Source organism: Hyperolius riggenbachi, chromosome 3, assembly GCF_040937935.1.
Source record: "Hyperolius riggenbachi isolate aHypRig1 chromosome 3, aHypRig1.pri, whole genome shotgun sequence".
Classification (NCBI taxonomy): Eukaryota; Metazoa; Chordata; class Amphibia; order Anura; family Hyperoliidae; genus Hyperolius; species Hyperolius riggenbachi.
Window position 1 is genome coordinate 349695479 of NC_090648.1, and position 23282 is coordinate 349718760.

At 45.3% G+C, this 23282-nt stretch overlaps 1 protein-coding gene across 2 annotated transcripts in view; it reads right to left on the reverse strand.

Annotated features, from left to right (window-relative positions):
* The window catches only part of HK3 (hexokinase 3), a 151504-nt gene that overhangs the window by 48976 nt on the left and 79246 nt on the right, over nt 1-23282 (reverse strand). For both annotated transcript variants that reach the window (XM_068277047.1, XM_068277046.1), the window contains exons 4-5: nt 13444-13586; nt 2786-2905 (exon numbers count right to left, since the gene is read on the reverse strand). In XM_068277047.1, the coding sequence (XP_068133148.1) occupies nt 2786-2905; nt 13444-13586 (263 nt within the window). The remainder of the gene's footprint in view (nt 1-2785; nt 2906-13443; nt 13587-23282) is intronic.

Consider the following 23282-nt stretch of genomic DNA (forward strand, 5'->3'; position numbering starts at 1 on the left):
TTTATGCATCCCACTATTAGATTTCCTTTTAGGGGATTTGCTCCAGCCAAACTCGCTGGAGACCAATAAGTCACCCAGGTTGGTACATCTCTTGGCTGCCATATGTGGGTAATCGCCCACAATCTCTGCCATAATTGGATCCCTTTGTAGGAGATGCCAATATTTTTGTAGAATCTGACGAATTTCAGCGAAATGGGCACCATAAGTTGTAACAACTCGGGAAACTGACTGTAATTTAGGAGTATCATTAATGGGGGTTTCTTGTCCTTCCCTGGTTCTCTTTCTCAGCAATTCACTCCTATCGCGGGCCAAGGCCCTGTGGTATGCAGTAATTACCACACGATTGGGGTACCCCCTTGCCAACAGCCTAACCCTCAACTCACCAGCTTCCTTTCCTTCCGAATCTTTGGGTCACGTGAGTCTCTGATACCCCGCGTTCAAGGGGTTGCGAGCAATAGGAGTTAGAGGTTAGACACTACTCTATGTGTCTGTAATGAGAGCGTATGTGCTATTGCACAGAGGCGTGCTTTTGCTCAGCACACGGGTGGTCCATAATCTACAATATACATGTGCAGGATTTTCGTGCCATTCCTGGGGATTGCCTACAACCTGGTTATGCAGCATATGGGCCTGAAGATATCAATATTTGACATGTCAGTCCTTTTTCAATTATAGGAGTGCACTCCGGAGAGGACTGCCTGGCTTTTTTTCACATGAGGCTCATAGCCAGGGCTTTTTTGCTTGTTTTTAAGGGGGGTTTGAATGTGTTATACTATGTGCAGCTTTTTTCAATAAATTTTGCTATATTTTGTAACTAGTCTAATTATCCATACTACACAACCAATTCATTATATCAAATTTTTTTTTCGCTTCAGTGTCTCTAAGTTGTGCAATCACAGTGACTAGCAAATGTATGTGATTTGTAGGCACAAGAGGGACCAACAGCAATTCTTCTCACAGACAAGTAGTTGACTTTTGTGTTCCTTTATAGTGACTGTTGTCTGGCTTCCCTAAGTCCCTGAGTCACCCTTCACTCCATTACTTTTCATCCATCCTCTTGCTCCTTGGCAGCTGTGATGTGACAGTCAGACAGCAAAGCTTCTTCTGTACAGTATTGTAATTTTTAGGTCCCAGCTTAAAGCTCCCCTTGACGCTACTATGGTTACACTTTTTATAGATTATGCTTAGTGTGACACGAGCAGCCAGCAAGTGTCCATCAAATGTCTGCTATTATTTAACTGCCATTAGCAGTGTGTAGAAGAAGTGCTTTGTTCTGGAGTATATTGCCTTTGCAAACTATAAATCTTGGCTAACATGCCCACAGTTTGATGATGCTCAAAAAGTTTCAAGAGCTTTTCAAGACAGATGATATTTGATGTCAAGTAGTCATTGTGATGAGAAATAGTTTCTATTACACATATGACTTGCTGTAGAATATATTTTTGACTGCTACAAGAAATCAATTATTTCAACCTCTTACCTAGATGTGCACAATTAGATTGTCACACAAACAAAACCAACCACACAACCTCATGATGCCAATGATTCGCTTGGTCTACCACCTTGCACCGACATCAGCAAAAAGTATGATTGTGCCAATGTCACTCCTATCTTTGTACTGCCAGTGCTGTACAAAGCAATGCAAGCTTCCTTTGTGTACGAAGAAACCCCCACCCCACCCAGTCCTGTCAACACCATAAGACATGTCTGATCAATAAAGATGGCCAATTGTCAATCAAAATCCTTATTTTAAAGGTTTTTGGCTATATATGGATTATTAAGTAAACTATTACCCAATATGTATATGTTTAAACTTGTGTAGTGTAGCTCTGGTTTGGGCTTAGTTCACACTGCAAATTTTCAGAGCGATTTTTGAAGGAATGTGAGTTTTTGCACATTCCAAGCTTAGTCTCCCCAAAAAATGCTGCATGCATCAAACAATTGCAATATTTAATACAAATCTCAATGCTGCAGTAGGATCACCCTTATAGGGTTACAATACCAAAGCCCTTTTCTAATCATTGGCGATTCAAAAAGTGCTCAGAAGTGCTTGCAGTGTGATCCAGCCCTTACAAAGGCGGACAATAACATATGTGATGTTTAATAGAGCCAGACATTCTATTACATAACAGCATATAAAGAGGCTTTTAAATTGGTTTGGGTAAAAAGAGTGAAAAATCTAACACTTATTGGGAACTGTACAATTGCCTTTTACACAGCTCTGAACTGTACTGAGTGGTAATACATAAAAAAAAAAAATTGTACAAGATTTCCAAATCGATTTTTGATTGTGTGCCATATCGAGTATACATCTCACATTGGGCATCTTGTATCAGATGGCTGAAAATGAGCAAGGAAAGTTGCAGCAAGCCATCCGTCATTTCTGAACCATAAACGAGGTATTAAAAGTTACATATAACAGGGACACACACAGTGGCGTAGCTAAGGAGCTGTGGGCCCTGGTGCAAGTTTTGCATGGGGCCCCCCAAGCACTCTATACATAACAATTGATACGGCGCACCAAAACTTGCCAAGGACAACCACAGTGTCAGAGTTGCAAGAAAGGGATTGGGAGCAGTGTGTTAAGGATTACTACTATTCAAAGCATCTATAGAAGTGATTATTACCAGCACAGGACCAATAGAGAGCCAATACTGTGATAGAGGGTGGACCCTTCAGGGCCCCTCTGGCCCAAGGGCCCCGATGCGGTCGCTACCTCTGCACCCCCTACTGCTACGCCCCTGGACACACACAAAAATAAATAAATAAATAAAAATAAAGTTACCTTATCTAGCTGAGTCTGCTCACAGGGGAAAGAGAAGGTGAATCCCAGAGGAAAAACTTCTCGACTAAGACTGCGATGTTGAAGGAAGCGACCAAGACAATCGGCAACGTAATCAAATAACTGCAGAGACACAAAGATAATTAGTCAACCTCAAATTCCCTGGTGGTCTCATTTCACAGGCCAAGTTGTTCTTTCCTCTGGTTTCTCCCTCTGATTGTACTAAAGAATGACTTAAATATCTAAGACTATTTAAATGTAGTATCCAAGTACCTGATAGATTAAAAAAAATGCATTCTATAGATCATGAAATCATACAGTCCATACCTTATACCTCAAAAAGAATCCTGCAACAGCTGACTGCACTTTGGAATAAAGAACCTGAAGGGACCCAAATTCCAAAGCTATAGGTGTGCTATAAACCTAAGTAACCAAAGGTTGCACAATTTGTCTACCTTAGCATGATGGAATGATTTATACTGTTCCACAATCTGCCCACAAATTATGCATTTTGGACACTTTAAAGGGAACCTGGAGGCTGTCAATCTCCATTAACTAATGAACAATGTTTGCCTGATTTCTGTTCTGTTCTACCTTTTAAGGTGAGAAACTTGAGAAAGGCCTTTGGCTGAAATGTGTTTTTTAGTGGTTATGGTAAGTTAATAAATCCGCAAATTTTGCATAAATCCAGGTACGGACACAGTCTTTCTTCTATTTGGACTTTGCTCTTACATACCCTCAGAGGATCCGGGTGTGGACTGGTTGACTCCCTAGTGGACTGACCTTGCAGTCTGAGCAGCAAGACCACCCCGTTTGTCTACATCTTAAGGTGGCCACACACACCATACAATTTTTTCAAAAATCTTTTCAAATCAAGAATTGCAATACATTTTTCTGATTGTTTTTAACTTTTTAAAAATTTGACCAATACACAAACACACGATAAAATTTTTCCCAATTATGGAAAAAATTATTGAAAACTCCCCAAAAAATTGCTTGGGTCTGTACATCAAGTAATTGACAATCTACCACACACACACAATACAATTTTGATAAAAATTGATCAGAAAAATCCATTCAATCAGATTTCTCGAGCTGATGAAAGAAGAGCTTTCGATTTTTCGGGACAACCGATTATAATTATCGAATTGGTGTAAAATTGGATCTTTCAATTGCATGGTGTGTGGCCACCGTTATACTTTATCAGTCAGTGGCCCAGAATGAGTGAGTATGTAGATCAGATACTTTGCCTCTGGTCTGACTCCACTGACTGCATGCTTGTTACATGTGTGGGCCTCAAAGACAACTGAAGCCAGAAGCTTGGCATGACAGCCAGGCAACCGGTATGGTTTATAAGGTAATAAAAATGGCAGCCTTTCTGTTCCTCCCACTTAAAGTTCCCTTTAAAAATGAAGGGGTAACATAACCACAGGAAATTATCTAGGGTGGGTTGCCCTGATTGGAATCACCATCATTCAGATCCTGAAAATAATTTCATGTTGCCTTTATAGTTTAAAGCAAATAACATGCTTGTGGAGTGCGATTATCTCATTTGGGAATTGTGTATTTACACTAAACAATGGTAAAAGATATGATGGGATTCTAATATAAACAGTCAGCTGCTTATAGCTTGATTTCTATCGGGAAGTAGGTGAATAAACAAAATACCACACTGGCTAAATAATATAGCATTTCTATTACAGAGCTTAACACTGGTAATTGAGGTTTAATGTGTCAGCATGATAGTAAGTAAAATCACTCACAGCATGAAAAGTAAAAGCAGCCAGCACTACAGGAAAAAAAATTCAACTAATTGCCACTTAGTCTCTGTTGTGTATTCTGATAAACGTGGTTTACATCAGCAAGAAGAGGAAAACTTAGGCAAATACCAGGTTTTAAAAACGATATCAAAGTGCCAGAACTACCATATGCAATATATGTTGTCATGTTAACTAAATGAAGCTAGAATGAGAGGACAGATGATATATTTTTTTACCCTTTGTTCCTGGCTGCCACTATCCAAATCTGTGCCATGTGTAGAATTCTCGCTAGATTGTAAATAACTAGTCTCTGAATATACACCGAACACTACAAGGAAGACAGCCCCATTTGCACAAGGATATTACGTTTTGCATGCATTTTTCCATATGCAAATGTCACTGTTTTATGCAAATTTGTGCAACGTTTTGTCACGTGTCTCGCATAATTGACAGTCATTACATGGGAAACCGATGCATGGGGTGAAAAACTGCAGCAAGCTGTCCCCTTTTCAGATCAGAACAGACTACAAAAAAAAATGCATTCAATGGAAACTATTCTATTAAAATTGCATTGGTTTAAGTACTAATGCGAATATTCACAATGCAAATATTGCATGTGAAAGGTGGAGTCAAAAAAACTATAGTTCAGCTGGGGCCTGCATTAAAAAATAGTTTAAAAAAAAATGGTACAGGGTGGTACCAATAATGACATCTTGCTACTAAGGTTATTTGAGGTTTTAGAAATGTTCTAAAATGTTAAATAACCTTAGTAACAACTGATGCATCTGCATACATTGCCTGGTCCCACCCCTCCTCCTCCACTTCCTGGTTAGTTTGCAGGAGGCCCACAGCCAGCCAATCTCCACGTGGGGACTGAAGCTGCATGGTGATTGGCTGGCTGCAAGACAGCTGCAAAATAACTAGAAAGTGGAGGAGAAGCGATCAGCCAGGACCAGGCAATGTATACCTACACTTCTGCCTACTCTCACACCAGTGGAGTAGCATTAGGGGATGCAGAGGTTGCGACCACACCGGGGCCCTTGGCCCTGGAGGGGTCCACCGGGGGCCCTCCATCCATCTTCGTTTTTTATTGGTGTTATGCTGATATTGAACACCTCTATATGTGCGTTGAATAGTGGTAATCCTCAACAAGTTATTTTCTTACTCAGATTATACCTTCTTTTGTATGTTTTGGGGCTCCATATCAATGGTGTTCTTGGGGCCCCCATGTAAAAAACTTGCACCGGAGCCCCAAGCTCCTTAGTTACGCCACTGTCTCACACTTAACCCTCCCTCTACCTATGCCTAACCTCAAGACCCCCCCCCATCCCCCAGGTGCATAACCACACCACCCCCATGGTCTACCCCTAAGATCTCCCATTTCCATAACGCTAACCCCCCCCCCCCTTTTACCATAGGTGACAATAGTAAAAGCCACAAAAGTCACAGGGGGTTAAATTCTAGTGCCAGATAAATAGCGGGTGCTAGGTGCCTGCTATTTATTGGGCGCCATATTAACTTCCTTGCCGCTAATCACGGCTTTTACTATTGCCGCCTATGGCGATGCCATTTTTTTCTAGGTGCTCGCCCTGCTCCATTTTTATATGCTCCACTGCTGGGGTCTAGGACCCTATATCATATAATTTTAACATTTGACGGGGGGGGGGGGGGGGGTGTAGAGGGGGAGGAATTAGGTTCCAGGCTAAAGCACCATTCGATGTGCATGTGTGTGACAGAGGAGGATCACCCATAAGGCAGCATCAGTGGGCACCTAAGATCTGGTGGGCATCCATCTGCTGCATTTGATTGGTCCATTGCCAAGCTGCATACATTTATATAATCTCAGAATTTTAAGCACCCCATGGACCAATGAGGGCTGGGACCCACTAAAGCGTTTAGGGATGGCTTTCAATCCCTAGCGATTTCTCTAAACTCTCTGCCAATGTAAATGGATGGGACAGATTCCACTAGAGCGATTGGGAAAACCCCAATAACAGGACATGCAGCATTTTGGGAGAGTTTCCATTCTAATGCATTGTGTAGGAGCAGGAAAAGCTCTCACAAAATGGTTTGCAAAACGCTACCACAAATCACTAGCAATTGCGATAGTACTTTGTAGTGGGTCCCAGGCCTAATACTGATTGAGTTTCCAGGTCATGAAACCAAAATGACAAGCATGAAAGCTAGGAAACAAATAAAAAAAAAAAAATAAATAAATTATATAATATATATATATATATATATATATATATATATATATTTATTTAATAGAGATGTACCGAACAGTTCGCCGGCGAACTTAGTGGGTTCGCATTCACCTGCACCAGGCGAACTTTTGCGGAAGTTCGATTCGCCCCATAATGCACTATGAGGGTCAACTTTGACCCTCTGCATCACAGTCAGCAGGCACATTGTAGCCATTCAGGCTACACTAAGCCCTGGAGCCCCACCCCCCCTTATATAAGGCAGGCTGCGGCGGCCATTAGCCTCACTCGTGTGCCTGCTAGAGACAGACTAGAGACAGCTGCTGCAGACTTGTTCTTCTATGGACAGATTAGTTAGGTTCTTGGCTGCTTAGCTTGCTCCTGGCTGATTGTTATTGCTTTTATAGCAACCCTCAATAGCTCGTCAGAGCTCTTCCTGTACTTTTTTTTTCTGTGTGTCAAACTGACACTTTTGTTGCATGCACAGCCTTGCTAATTGATAGTGTGTGCGCCACTGCCAGCAGCCCAGCACATTCAGTGACTACCTGTGTGTGTGACAGGGAGCTGCACATTGTACTGCCCAGTACTGCATATACCCTGTACCTGTTGTGTTTACTTAACCCACCTCATCACTGCATATACCTAGCTTTGTGTTGAGTGAATCCAGCTCACTGCATCTAAGTACCTTTACTGTTCAGTGAACCCATCTCACTGCATCTAAGTACCTTTACTGTTCAGTGAACCCAGCTCACTGCATCCAAGTACCTTTATTGTTCAGTGAATCCAGCTCACTGCATCTAAGTACCTTTATTGTTCAGTGAACCCAGCTCACTGCATCTAAGTACCTTTATTGTTCAGTGAACCCAGCTCACTGCATCTAAGTACCTTTATTGCTCAGTGAACCCAGCTCACTGCATCTTACTACCTGTTGTGTTCAGTGAACCCAGCTCACTGCATCTAAGTACCTTTATTGTTCAGTGAACCCAGCTCACTGCATCTTACTACCTGTTGTGTTCAGTGAACCCAGCTCACTGCATCTAAGTACCTTTATTGTTCAGTGAACCCAGCTCACTGCATCTAAGTACCTTTATTGTTCAGTGAACCCAGCTCACTGCATCTAAGTACCTTTATTGTTCAGTGAACCCAGCTCACTGCATCTAAGTACCTTTATTGTTCAGTGAACCCAGCTCACTGCATCTAAGTACCTTTATTGCTCAGTGAACCCAGCTCACTGCATCTTACTACCTGCTGTGTTCAGTGAACCCAGCCCATGATAGAAGCAGAGGGAGCGCGTCTTCAGAAACAGCTGGGGGCAGTGTCCGGCGCCATGTATCGCTAGCTATGGCCAGCCAGTCAACATGCCCTTCAACGTCAGCTGCTGATGCCACCGTAGCGCCATCACGCCAGGGGGGCTCAGCGGTCTGGAAATTTTTTCACGTGTGTGTCTCAGATCGTAGCAAAGCCATCTGTTGTCTCTGCCAGCAAAAATTGAGCCGTGGAAAGGCCAACTCTCACGTAGGGACAAGTGCCTTACGAAGGCACCTGGAGAGAAGGCACAAACAGCTATGGCAAGAACACCTGAGGAAAAGCAGCACCCCTCAAAAGACAAGCCACCCTCCTTCTCCTCTTCCTCCTTCAGGTGCATCGTCTTCATCCACTTTCTCCCTTGCACCTTCACAGCCACCCTCCTCCACACCGCCTCTTCCCATCAGCGGTTCCTTTTCCTCAGCCCACAGCAGTATCCAGCTGTCCGTGAAGGAAGTATTTGAGCGTAAGAAGCAAATGTCTGCCAGTCACCCTCTTGCCCGGCGTCTGACAGCTGGCGTGGTGGAGATATTAGCTCGCCAGCTATTACCATACAAGCTGGTGGAGTTGGAGGCTTTCCGTAAGTTTGTGGCCATTGGTACACCGCAGTGGAAGATACCAGGCCGCAATTTTTCACAAAAGGCCATACCCAAACTGTACCGTGCAGTAGAGGCAAGTGGTGTCATCTCTGGCACACAGCGTTGGGTCAAGGGTCCACCTGACCACGGATGCCTGGTCTGCCAAGCACGGACAGGGCCACTACATTACATACACAGCCCATTGGGTCAACCTGGTGACCGATGGCAGCAAGCAGGGAGTACGTGGCTGCACAGCGGACTGACTTGTCACACCTCCACGGCTTGCAGGCAGGCCTCCAGCCACCTCCTCTCCTCCTGCTACCACCTCTTCACTGTCATCATCCTCCTCCTCCTTGGCTGGTGCCGCGATCTACACAGCCCCAGCACCCCAGGGCCTATGCTGCATGCCAGGTACGACGGTGTCACGCAGTGTTAGACATGTCTTGCCTGAAAGCGGAGAGTCACACTGGAGCAGCTCTCCTGGCTGCTCTTAACAAACAGGTGGAGCAATGGCTGACCCCGCACAAGCTTGAGAGGAGGATGGGGATGTTGTGGCCCAACAACTGGACACTGATGCATGCAGGGTCATGGAGCCCTTTGAGGAGGTGACCAAACTGGCGAGTCGCGATGAGGGCACCATCAGCCACTTGATCCCCTACGCCTACTTCCTGCAGCGTGCCGTGTGTAGAGTGGTGGATACAGCTGTGGAGGAGCGTGAACGAGAAGAGTTACAGCAGCAGGAGTCGTGGGAGCCATTTACACCTGAACCCGATGTTCCCACAACACTTGCGGCAGCACAGAGGGGGGAGGAGGAGGAAGAAGAGGAGTCGTGTGGGGAAGGAGATGAGTTAGACTGATGATGGTGATGATGAGGAAGGTGTTTCTGTGGAGGAGGAAGAGGCGGCGGAAGAAGAACAACCGCTGCAGCCGTCACAGGGGGCTTCTGCTGCTCCACGTTCCCGTGTTATTGTTCGTGGCTGGGGGGAGGAAGAGGAGTTGCATCCCATCGCTGAGGAAGAGCAATAGGAGATGGAGAGTACGTCTGCATCCAGCTTTTTGCAGATGTCCTCTTTCATGTTGTCCAGCCTGTTGAGGGAACCCCGTATCAAAAAACTCAAGGGGAATGACCTGTACTGGGTGGCCACGCTACTAGACCCTCGGTACAGGCACAAAGTGGCGGACCTGTTACCAACTCAACACAAGGCGGAAAGGATGCAGCACTTGCAGAACAAGCTGTCGATGAGGCTTTACAATGCGTTTAAGGGTGATGTGGCTGTACAACGCAATCAAGGTACCACTGGCAGTAACCTTCCTCCTCCCAAGTCCACGCAGGCAAGGACAGGACGCTCCAGCGATCTCAGGGTGATGTCAGACATGCGGACGTTCTTTAGTCCAACTGCTCGCCATAGTCCTTCCGGATCCACCCTCCACCAACTCCTGGACCGGCAGGTAGCCGACTACCTGGCCTTGAATGTGGATGTAGACACTGCAAAAAGCGACGATGAACGCTTGGACTACTGGTTGCGCAGGCTTGACCTGTGGCCAGAACTATCCCAATTTGCCATACACCTTCTCTCTTGCCGTGCCGCAAGCGTCCTGTCAAAAAGGACCTTCAGTACAGCTGGAGGCATAGTTACTGAGAAGAGAAGTCGCCTAAGTCACGACAGTGTTCAGTACCTGACCTTTATCAAAATGAATGAGGAATGGATCACAGAGGGCTACTGCACGACCAAAGACTAAGTCAGTCCCCACACACAGCATCTCTGCCTGCAGGCCGCTTGCCTTCTCCGCCACCACCAATAGGGTCCAGGACTCTAGGCGGATTTCTGAATTTTTAAGGCCGCTGCTAGCAGCGGCCACTACACTAATTTTTCTGGTGCGTGTACATGCCTGCCTAATTTTTCTGGCTGCACTGCGGGCAGCTACAAAAAAAAAAAAAAAAAAAAGGCATGTACATGTGCCCATCCCCCTTCGTGATCATTACCTTGCCGCGGTGAAGGGGCTTGCGTATCACAATGAAGCAATGACCGCCGGCTATTTGAGTGTCTCCGGTGGGGGTGGCACACAAAAGATAATAAGGTCGTTGCTTCATTGTGGTCAGACCAAATTTGATCAGCTGGACAGTCACTGTTGTTCTATCATTGAGCTACCACAGCCTGGCGACCATATGGGCTTGAAAAATGCCACGGCCTACACTCTGGCCATGTTGCGCACCAGTCCAGCACGGCCGTCACTATGCAAACAGCTGTTCACGGCCCGTTACACAGTGAGTTTGGTGTGTCAGTGTGAAGCAGAACTCTAATTACACTCCCTGATTGATGTATACCCATGCAAGATGTTTGAAAGCACTTTAGGCCTGCAATTTAGCATTCAATGTGATTTTTGCCCTTAAAATGCTGCTTTGCGTCAAATCCAGATTTTTCTCCGGGAATTTGGGCATATATCCCACTCAGCCATGCCCCCCTCCAGGTGTTAGACCCCTTGAAACATCTTTTCCATCACTTTTGTGGCCAGCATAATTTTTTCTATTTTTCAAAGTTCGCCTCCCCATTGAAGTCTATTGCGGTTTGCGAACCGAAAATCGGAGGTTCGCGGCATCTCTAATAATATATAGCAATAAGGATAAAAATCAGCTCACCTACTCCACTTTCTACAGATTTAATTTACATGTCAGCCTCACAAGACAATTTACAGCAAACCCTTTCCCTCAGTGGTGACCCATCTGCCATAGGTTAAATAAGTGTGACTACCATGGCTCACCCCACCACAACAGCTGCTCTTGTGGGAGGTGCTCTGGCCCAGAGGGGTGGAGGTTGTGATGCAGCTTCAGGGCTGGTACCCACAGGAGCGCTTTTGGCAGCATTTTGGCAACGCTGCGATACGCTAGCACTTTGCCAAAACGCTGGGCTAATGTTAATGGATGGGGCAACTTCCACAGGAGCATTTGCGTTTCCCAGAAACGCAAACGCAGGACCTGCAGCATTTTGGGAGCGTTAGCGCTTCAATGTAAAGTATTGAAATGTTAGCGGAAACGCTCAGCAAAACCTAAACTGATCGGTTTTGATAGCGTTTTGCGGTTCAGCACACTGTAACAAAATGAAAAATAATTCACAGGACCAATCAGGATAAAAACGCAAAACGCTACGCAACCGCTGAGCAAAAAAAATACAATGTTGCAAAACGCGACCGAAAACGCGCATGAATCCGCTTGCAAACCGCTCAGACAAAACGCTAGCGGTAGCGTTTTGCGTTTGCTGATTTCAGTGGGTTCCAGGCCTCAGGAGCTTCTTTGCCAGTGTCTACACATTTGATTTAGTCACGTGACACCTGTTTTACATATTGCCACCAGTTTTAAAGGTTGCAGAATTCGTCACCTTTCACACTGTCAGTTGCATCACAAATGGACAACAAATTTGCATTGAAATACAACACAATTGTATGTCAATGGGGCCTTTTACACTGGTGGTTTTGTGTGACAAGTACGATATGGGTCGCATTGTAACCGGAAGCTCCAATGCAACTTTACATCACCGTTGCAGTCTTATATTTCAGAATGCGCAATGCAACATATAAGGTGTGAAAGGTGCCTTAATGTGGGCATAGGAAACACCAGAACTTTGTACAGGGCTAACCAGACTGAGGCTGGGAACACATTAGGCAGAAATGCTAGCGTTGCGGAAAACGTCAATGGAATGAAAGTCAATGGTGATGCAGAGGTATTGCGTTATTTTGTATGCGCTTTTATATCAGTTTTTTTTTTTTTTTTTTAAAGTCAAGTTTGAGGATGTATTTCTGCTTCCTGTTGACTTCCTAGATGCATGCAAAATGCAAGAAAAAAAAACGCATGTGCGGGGGAAAAACCGCTAACTGAAAACATGCTAAGCACGGCAAACGCACTAAAAATGCACAAACACAGACGCAGCAAAACACTGAATAACCGCACTGCCTAGTGTGTTCCCAGCCTGAAACTTTTCATTACCTGACAGGTGAATATTCAAGCTAGCAGATCGGTAATTAGCCTTCTGAATCTGATTAGTCCCGTGCAAAGTATCTGTTCAGCCCAGAGCAGTTTCCAATCAGTGTAGAATGAGAGCAACAAAGAGGTTTAGGCAGGAGTAACACTTGAGGGTAGGGTCACACTTGGGGCTGCGGTGATTCCCGTGAGCAAATCAGCATTCTTGGCGAACAGCCGACTGTCGGCAATGGGGAATTACATGCGTTGTGGGATAAAAAGTATCATCCATTTTTCCACCCCTGCGGAAAACCGCACATTGCTCCCAGTGCACTGCGATTGTGCAGTGGGAAACATGTGCAACGTGAAAATGCACACGATTTTTGGCAAGTGTGACCCTAGCCTCAGGGAATCTCATGCGGTTTTCCTGCATGTAGAGTCGCATCAGATTTTGCAGCTCACTTCAATCAAAGGGACTGGTTCACATCCAGTGCAGTTGCTACATGCAGGAAGAAAACTTGCTACATGCACAGTTTTCCCAAACGCCACACAGGTTTCCCTTTAACAACATTGCCTACCGTGTGCAATGTAATGGAAATGAACATGTGCAGTGTGCAGGAAAATGACCTGAGCAATTCCTGCACATTGCAAGTAACTCCTGCCACAAAAATAAAAGCTTTCACTGCAGCAGCTGCACCTGACCTTTGGAACAACCACTGGTTTGCTCATTTCAGTCCAGGTTTTCTAGATCATTTTCTCCGAACTTAGCTAATTAACGCCATGGTTATATTCTAGTACTAAAGACCAGCTAAACAATAGGACCAGAAACATTACCCGATTGACATGTGTCACATGAATGTACCTGGTCGCCTGTTCCAGTCATAAACTCCTCTGGTATGTCAAACACTTCACTGTCCATCTTCACTCCGCTAGTGCGGTCTAGATTCACCTTGAGAATCCGAAATTTAGCTCCCCCGAGATCTAATACCATGAAATCACCAGACTCTGGAAGAAAAAGCAGGCAAGACTTAGATGAAGGCAGAGGCCTTGGGTTTTATACAAACAACTTATTTAGTGGACAGTCTAATGTCGGTGCCAGTGTCCTAGCAATAACTATATAAATGCACCCATTCCAGTTTTATTTTCACCTCTTCTTTCAGTAATTAACATTTTGAACACTCACTTTTTGACTTGGTGAAAACTACCATAGGGACAGTGAAGGAAAGTCTTTGTAAAAGGAAAACAAAATGACTAAGGACCATCGCAAAACTTGTAAGATTTAAAATGCACTGTAAAAGAATAATAATGCCTAGTGTACGTGATAGCACCACAGGAAAATAGTCAAACAGCTCTGAATAGAACATTGCTTCCTTCGTGAGTACATGAATCCTTCATGAGAACAACTAGTCCAAATCCTGCTGGTAAGAGGTTCAAAGCAAAGACAATGGACTCTATTCACTAACAGGCAAAAACACCGCAAAATTTTACCGCTATATTTCCGCCAGCGGTAAACTCCGCATTTTTTCCACATTCACTAATATTTTCCACATGTTTTCCGCATGCGGGAAAAAAGATGCGGAAACAGCCATTATTCATGCGGGAATCATGCGGTAAAAAGGTCGCATGAAAAAGGGTTTAAAAAAAAAAAAAAAAAAAATGAAAGTCCACCAAGCACAGCCCTTAAGCGTCTAGTTAAAAATGGCGCCGGGAAAAAAATGGCGCCCCCTTCTGCCCGATATATGTTTAAAATGATATTTATCGTTTTAAAGGTTAAAATAGTGCAGACCTTTTGAACAAAATTTATCGTTTTAAAACTTTTTTTTTTGTCCTGCCTGAACGATATTTATCGTTTTAACCCTTGCTTTGCTGCCGTTTGGAAAATATCTGCCCGCCAGCTTTAATGTTTAATAGCAAAGCCCCCTTAAAAGCTAAAAACACCAAATTTGCAGGGAATGTTAAGAAGAAAATTGTAAACAAGAGGAAAATTTTTTTTTCAAAAACACCTTATAGTTTTTGAGAAAATCGATTTTGACCGTGGGAAAATTAAACGCCCGCCGACTTTAGCGGTTAATAGCAAAGCCCCTTTAAATGCCAGAAACACCAAATGTGTAGGGAATGTTAAGAAGAATAGTGGGAACACGAAGAAAAAAAAATTGTTCAAAAAGACCTTCTAGTTTTTGAGAAAATCGATTTTAAATCTTCAAAGAGGAAATGTATCTATTTAAATCGCGTACTGACATTTCCGTGGAAACTTTTTCCGCTGACTTTAGCAGTTAATAGCTTAAAAGTCCCCTTAAATCCTAGCAACACCAAATTTGCAGGATATGTTAAAAAGATACTGGGAAACAATATTTAAAAAAAAATTTGAAATTTTTTTTTTTAAATTAAAATTTGTGGGTTATGTTCAGAGTGTGGGACATTTTTTGAAAAAAATGATGTGGGGTCCCCCCTCCCGAGCCTCTGTAACCCCTTGTCTCCCATGCAGGCTGGGATAGCCAGAATGCGGAGCCCTGGCCGACTGGGGCTTCGCACCCTGAGCTATACCAGCCCGCATGGTCCATGGTATGGGGGGGGCTTCGGGGGGGAGGGGCGGCCAAGCCTTCCCCTCCCCCCCGGAGCCCTTGTCCAATCCATGGACAAGGGGCTCTTCCCCACCTCCGGTGCCCCAGGAGGAGGTTCGGACGACGACTCCCTGGGGGGGGGGGGGTTCATGGTGGCATCTGGGAGTCCCCTTTAAGAAGGAGACCCCCAGATGCCCACCCCCCTCCCAGGAGAAATGAGTATAGGGGTACTTTGTACCCCTTACCCATTTCCACAAAGGGTTAAATGAAATAAAAACACAACAACGAGAAAAGTCCTTTAATGTTCTAAATTAACCAGAAATACTTACCTGTACCTTTAAGAAAAAAATCCCACGTCAATTAGGCCCCACGACAGTATCCTCTATCTTGCGACCTTCTGTTACATGTTGATTGAAGATCTCCGCCGCCCCGACGCCACACACGCCGCCTCCGCCGCACTGCTCTTAGCTATACTTAGTATAGCTAAGAGCAAAAAGCATCTTTAAATTTTAGCTCCAATGGTCCCCATTGGTTCCTTAACAGACCAATGGGGATCAGGAGGATCCCCATTGGTCGATAAGGAACCAATGGGGAGCCTTGGAGCCAAAATTTAAAGATGCTTTTTGTTCTCAGCTATACTTAGTATAGCTGAGAGTTGCGTCTATGCATCTATATAGACGCATTAGCGCTAGCTGCCGCTGCCCTCCCTGCCTCCCCCCACCTGTCACCTTCACCCATGCTGGCACCCATAGGTGCATTGGGTGCCAGCATGGGTGAGGGTGACAGGTGGGGGGAGGCAGGGAGGGCAGCGGCAGCTAGCGCTAATGCGTCTATATAGACGCATAGGCGCAACTCTCAGCTATACTTAGTATAGCTGAGAGCAGTGCGGCGGAGGCGGCGTGTGTGGCGTCGGAGATCTTCAATCAAGATGTATCAGAAGATCGCAAGATGGAGGATACTGTTGTGGGACCTGATTGGCGTGGGATTTTTTTCTTAAAAAGGTACAGGTAAGTATTTGTGGTTAATTTAGAACATTACATAGTTACATAGTTATTTTGGTTGAAAAAAGACATACGTCCATCGAGTTCAACCAGTACAAAGTACAACTCCAGCCCGTCCCCCACATACCCCTGTTGATCCAGAGGAAGGCGAAAAAACCCCCACAAGGCATGGTCCAATTAGCCCCAAAAGGGAAAAATTCCTTCCTGACTCCAGATGGCAATCAGATAAAATCCCTGGATCAACATCATTAGGCATAACCTAGTAATTGTAGCCATGGATGTCTTTCAACGCAAGGAAAGCATCTAAGCCCCCTTTAAATGCAGGTATAGAGTTTGCCATAACGACTTCCTGTGGCAATGCATTCCACATCTTAATCACTCTTACTGTAAAGAACCCTTTCCTAAATAAATGGCTAAAATGTTTTTCCTCCATGCGCAGATCATGTCCTCTAGTCCTTTGAGAAGGCCTAGGGACAAAAAGCTCATCCGCCAAGCTATTATATTGCCCTCTGATGTATTTATACATGTTAATTAGATCTCCTCTAAGGCGTCTTTTCTCTAGACGAAATAAACCCAGTTTATCTAACCTTTCTTGGTAAGCGAGACCTTCCATCCCACGTATCAATTTTGTAGCTCGTCTCTGCACCTGCTCTAAAACTACAATATCTTTTTTGTAATGTGGTGCCCAGAACTGAATTCCATATTCCAGATGTGGCCTTACTAGAGAGTTAAACAGGGGCAATATTATGCTAGCATCTCGAGTTTTTATTTCCCTTTTAATGCATCCCAAAATTTTGTTCGCTTTAGCTGCAGCGGCTTGGCATTGAGTACGATTATTTAACTTGTTGTCGATGAGTACTCCTAAGTCCTTCTCCAAGTTTGATGTTCCCAACTGTATCCCATTTATTTTGTATGGTGCTAGACCATTGGTACGACCAAAATGCATGACTTTACATTTGTCAACATTGAATTTCATCTGCCATGTATGTGCCCATATAGCCATCCTATCCAGATCCTGTTGCAATATGACACTATCTTCCTGAGAGTTGATGATTCTGCACAATTTTGTATCATCTGCAAAAATAGCAACATTGCTCACTACTGCATCTACTAGGTCATTAATAAATAAATTGAAGAGCACTGGACCCAGTACAGACCCCTGTGGGACCCCACTGCTAACAGTCTCCCATTTTGAGTACGATCCATTGACCACAACTCTTTGTTTTCTGTCCATTAGCCAGTTCCCTATCCATGCACACAAACTCTTCCCCAGTCCTTGCATCCTCAACTTTTGCACCAGACTTCTGTGGGGAACAGTGTCGAAGGCCTTTGCAAAGTCCAAGTATATCACATCTACAGCATTCCCAATATCCATATTAGCATTCACTACCTCACAAAAAACTGAGCATGTTAGTCAAACAGGACCTGTCTTTAGTAAACCCATGTTGATTTATTTATTTATTTATTTGTTGTATTTATAAAGCGCCAACATATTACGCAGCGCTGGACATTAATTTAGGTTACAGACAATATTTAGGGGTGACAAACAGCAATATGACAATACAGGAATACAAGAAAACCAGATCACACAGCACAGTATGAGTACAAGGTAATGCTTAGTCAGTCACTGGATGGGAGCATGGAGTTAGGCAAGTTAGGTTCACTCAAATGCATAGCATGGGTGCACAGTAATAGAGGTGCATGATCAGGTAGGACACAAAAAGAGTGAGGACCCTGCCCAAAGGCTTACAATCTAGAGGGAGAGGTAGGGACACGAGAGGTAGGGGACCAGAGTTCGGCTGTGGGTTTAGAGCAATTGTGGTAGGCAAGAGTGAAAAGGTGAGTTTTGAGGGCCTTCTTGAAGGTGTTGAAGGAGGGGGCTGCCCTAATGGGTGGAGGTAGGGAGTTCCATAGTGTCGGAGCGGCTCTTGAGAAGTCTTGGAGGCGTGCATGGGACTGGGTGATGCGGGGGACGGTCAGGCGAAGTTCATTGGAGGAGCGGAGTGAGCGGCTTGGTGTGTATCTCTGAGTAAGATCAGAAATGTAGGTTGGACAGGTTTTGTGGATGGATTTGTAGGTCAGACACAATATCTTGAATCTGATTCTGGACTGGATAGGAAGCCAGTGGAGGGATTCACGGAGGGGAGCCGCCCTGGTGGAGCGATGGGAGGAGTGGATAATTCTGGCAGCCGCATTTATGATGGACTGCAGTGGGGCTATTCGGGTCTTAGGGAGTCCAGACAGAAGGGCATTGCAGTAGTCGAGGCGGGAAATTATGAGGGCATGGATGAGGAGTTTGATGGTGGCAGGGGTCAGGAAAGGGCGAATCTTAAAGATGTTACGAAGGTGGAAGTTGCAGGACTTTGTGAGGTTTTGGATGTGGGGAGTGAAGGAGAGTGCGGAGTCCAGGGTGACACCCAGACAGCGGGCTTGAGAGGTAGGGTGAATAGTAGTGTGGTTAACAGTGACCTGCACATCTGGGAGGTCCAGGGATGACCGGGGTGGGAAGATCATAAATTCCGTTTTGTCTAGATTTAGTTTTAGGAACCTAGCGGACATCCAGGAGGAGATGGCAGATAGGCAGGAGGAGACCTTGTCCATGGTAGTGGTGGATATGTCAGGGGTGTGGAGATAGATTTGAGTGTCATCTGCATACAGATGATAGTTAAAACCCATGGAGGAGATAACCTTGCCAATGGAGGATGTGTATAGGGAGAACAGTAGGGGGCCAAGGACCGAGCCTTGGGGGACTCCCACTGAGAGGTGGTTGGGGGTGGACGAGGACTCATTGAAGGAGGTCGTGAAGGAGCGGTTGGAGAGGTAGGATGAAAGCCAGGTCAGGGCGAGATCGTGAATGCCCATGGATTGGAGGGACTGGAGGAGTAGGGGATGATCTACTGTATCAAAAGCTGCTGAAAGGTCAAGGAGGAGGAGAATGGTGTATTTACCTTCAGCTTTAGCTAAGGCAAGGTCATTGACCACTTTGGTGAGAGCCGTTTCGGTTGAGTGGGCAGGCCGAAATCCAGATTGCAGTGGGTCTAGTAGTGAGTTGGCATTGAGGTACTGGGTCAGGCGTTTGTGAACCAGACGCTCAAGGAGTTTTGAGGCGAAGGGGAGGAGGGAGATCGGGCGGTAGTTGGAGGGTAGCGAGGGGTCGAGGGAGGGTTTCTTGAGCAGAGGCAGTACAGTGGCCTGCTTGAAGTCTGAGGGGAAGGTGCCTGTGGATAGGGAGAGGTTAAACATGGTAGTGAGGACTGGGGCCAGATCCGTGAAGTGAGGCTGAAGTAGATCAGAAGGGATAGGGTCAAGGGGGGAGGTAGTGGTATGGGAAGTCTGCAGTAGGTGGTTGACCTCCTCAGTGGTAGTAGGAGTGAAGGAGGTGAGGGGAGGATAGGGTGGAGAAGGAGTAGGTTGTGAGCAGGTGGGAGGTGAAGATTGAAGATTGGATATTTCCTGACGGATGGAGACTATTTTGTTGGTGAAGTGGGTGGCTAAATCTGTGGCAGAGAGGGAGGAAACAGAAGGTGGGGGGGTGGGTTTAAGCAGGGAGTTGAAGGTGCTAAAAAGACGCCGGGGATTGGAAGCTTGTGCTCCGATGAGCTTGGTAAAGTATTCCTGCTTCGCATGAGCAAGGGCAGTGTGGAACTGCTGCAGGTTAGTCTTGTACTGTAGGAAATCCTGGTTTAGTCGAGTTTTCCGCCATTTTCGTTCAGTGGCGCGTGTTTCCCTCTGGAGGTTGCGAGTATGGGTAGTGCGCCAGGGCTGGGGGTTAGGGGGTCGGTTGCGGCGGAATATTGGTGGAGCAGCTTTCTCTAGGGCTGATGAGAGAATTTGGTGATACTGAGCTGCAGCAAGATTAGGACAGGTTAGGGTGGGGAGAGTGGAGGATAGGCCATGGAGGGAGTCAGCAAGGACGCCAGGGTTGAGCTTGCGTAGGTCTCGCTGCCATCGACCAGGTGGGAGGGCGGGTAGTTTGGAGGTGCCTTCCGTGAGGAGGTTGAAGGCGAGAAGGTAATGGTCTGAGGGTGGAAATGGTGCGATGTCGAGGTCTGCAATGGTGGTGGATTTAGTGAATATAAGGTCGAGAGTGTGACGTGCAGTGTGAGTGGGGGCGTTGGTGTGTTGTACTAGGCCACGTGAGTTGGCTATGGTGAGTAGCCGGGTCGCAACAGAGTTCTTGGGTTCATTGATGGGTATATTGAAATCCCCGAGGATGATGGTGGGGAGGTCAGAGGAGAGGATGTGTGGGAGCCAGGAGGCAAGGTTGTCGAGAAATTGTCGTGTGGAGCCCGGAGGGCGGTATAAGACTGCAACAATGGCTGGGAGGGGATTGTAGAGGCGGATAGTGTGGGCCTCAAATGATGTGAATTGTAGGGAGGAAGGTGGAGTGAGGACACAGAATGTGCAGGATGGGGAGAGGAGCAGACCCACCCCTCCCCCGGTCCTGTTGTCTGGTCTGGGGGTGTGACTGAGGTGAAGCCCCCCGTATGAGAGGGCAGCTGAGAAATGCTGAGAAATAAGATTATTTTCTACTATGAAGTCATGTATAGTATCTCTTAGTAACCCCTCAAATAGTTTGCATACAAATGATGTTAAGCTTACAGGTCTCTAATTTCCTGGATCAGATTTTTTGCCCTTCTTAAATAATGGGAAAACGTGGGCTGTACGCCAATCCACTGGGACTCTGCTAGTTGCAAGAGAGTCACAAAAGATAAGATAAAGGGGCTTAGCTATAACTGAACTTAATTCTCTTAGGACCCGAGGATGCATGCCATCCGGGCCAGGTGCCTTGTCTATTTTTAATTTATTTAGTCTTGCCTTTACTTCTTCCTGCGTTAAGTATTTAATATTACAGTTAGAAGATTGAGACTCTTCTGCCTCTGTAATTTGCAACAGTGCTGTTTCCTTTGTGAAGACAGAAGCAAAGAAAGCATTTAATAACTCTGCCTTACCTTGGTCATCCACCATTGAGTTTCCACCCTCATCCTTTAGGATTCCTATACAGTCAACCTTTCTTTTTTTAGAGTTGATGTACTTGTAAAACTTTTTTGGGTTAGATTTGATATCCCTAGCGATTTGATTTTCAGCTTCGATCTTTGCCAGCCTAATTTCTTTTTTACAATTTTTATTGCACTCCTTATAATTGCTTAGTGCAGCCTCAGTCCCCTCCTGTTTTAGGACCTTATAGGCATTCTTTTTCCTCTTCATTTTATCCCTAACCTTTCTATTCATCCATAGAGGCCTTTTTTTTATTCCTAGACATTTTGTTTCCATATGGGATATACATACTACAATATTGATTGAGAATACGTTTAAAAACTTGCCATTTCCCTTCAGTGTCCTTCCCTTGTAGTACATTGTCCCAGTTCACCAAACTTAGTGCCTGCCTAATTTGATTGAACTTTGCTTTTCTAAAATTCATAGTTTTAGTGGTCCCGCTGCCCCGTGGCCTATCAGTCACCAGATCAAACGTTATCATGTTGTGATCACTATTTCCCAAATGTTCTTGAACCTGCACATTTGATACATTATCTGGTCTATTAGAAATGATCAGATCCAGTAACGCATCCCCCCTAGTTGGTTCCGTTACCATTTGAGTCAAGTAATTGTCCTGTAGCGCTGCCAGAAATCTGCTTCTTTTACCAGAATGGGTAGCCTCAATACCCCAGTCAATGTCTGGAAAGTTGAAGTCGCCCATAATTATGACCTCATTTTTACTTGCAGCTTTTTCAATCTGCTGTACAGTGGCGGCTCCAGGAAATTTTTTTAGGGGGTGCTATGCAGGTGCTGGACCAATTTCCGGGGGAGCTGACGACCTGCGGCGCGCGAAGCGCGTCGCGGCAAAAAATGGGTGTGGCTACAACCTGCGGCGCTCGAAGAAAATGGGCGTGGTCATGACCGGATGAGGGCGGGGCTAACTGTAATTTAAAGTGAACCCAGGGTGAGAGTGATATGGTGGCTGCCATATTTATTTCCTTTTAAACAATACTAGTTGCCTGGCAGCCCTGCTGATCTATTTGGCTGTAGTAGTGAACTGAATTACACCAGAAACAAGCCATGCAGCTAATCTTGTCAGTTCTGACAATATTGTCAGAAACCCCTGACCTGCTGCATGCTTGTTCAGGGTCTATGGTTGAAAGAATTAGAGGCAGAGGACCAACACGGCAGCCAGGCAACTGGTATTGCTTAAAGGGAGATAAATATGGCAGCCTCAATATTATTCTCACCTCGGGTTCCCTTTAAAAGTGCAACGCAAAGACAGAGGGCCCAAGTTTTGGTGACCCTTTTCCCAGAAAATTCACATAATTGTGCAGGTTTTCTCAAGAAAATACACGTAATGTGAGCAGATTTTAACAAAAAACACGTCCAATGACCCCAATATGCACAATCGTTGGCAGATATGGTCCCAATATGCACAATCGTTGGCAGATATGGTCCCAATATGCACAATCGTTGGCAGATATGGTCCCAATATGCACAATCGTTGGCAGATATGGTCCCAATATGCACAATCGTTGGCAGATATGGTCCCAATATGCACAATCGGTGGCAGATATGGTCCCAATATGCACAATCGGTGGCAGATATGGTCCCAATATGCACAATCGGTGGCAGATATGGTCCCAATATGCACAATCGGTGGCAGATATGGTCCCAATATGCACAATCGTTATCAGATATGGCCCCAATATGCACAATCGTTATCAGATATGGCCCCAATATGCACAATCGTTATCAGATATGACCCCAATATGCACAATCGGTAGCAGATATGACCCCAATATGCACAATCGGTAGCAGATATGACCCCAATATGCACAATCGGTAGCAGATATGACCCCAATATGCACAATCGGTAGCAGATATGACCCCAATATGCACAATCGGTAGCAGATATGACCCCAATATGCACAATCGGTAGCAGATATGACCCCAATATGCACAATCGGTAGCAGAAATGACCCCAATATGCACAATCGGTAGCAGAAATGACCCCAATATGCACAATCGGTAGCAGAAATGACCCCAATATGCACAATCGGTAGCAGAAATGACTCCAATATGCACAATCGGTAGCAGATATGACCCCAATATGCACAATCCGTAGCAGATATGACCCCAATATGCACAATCCGTAG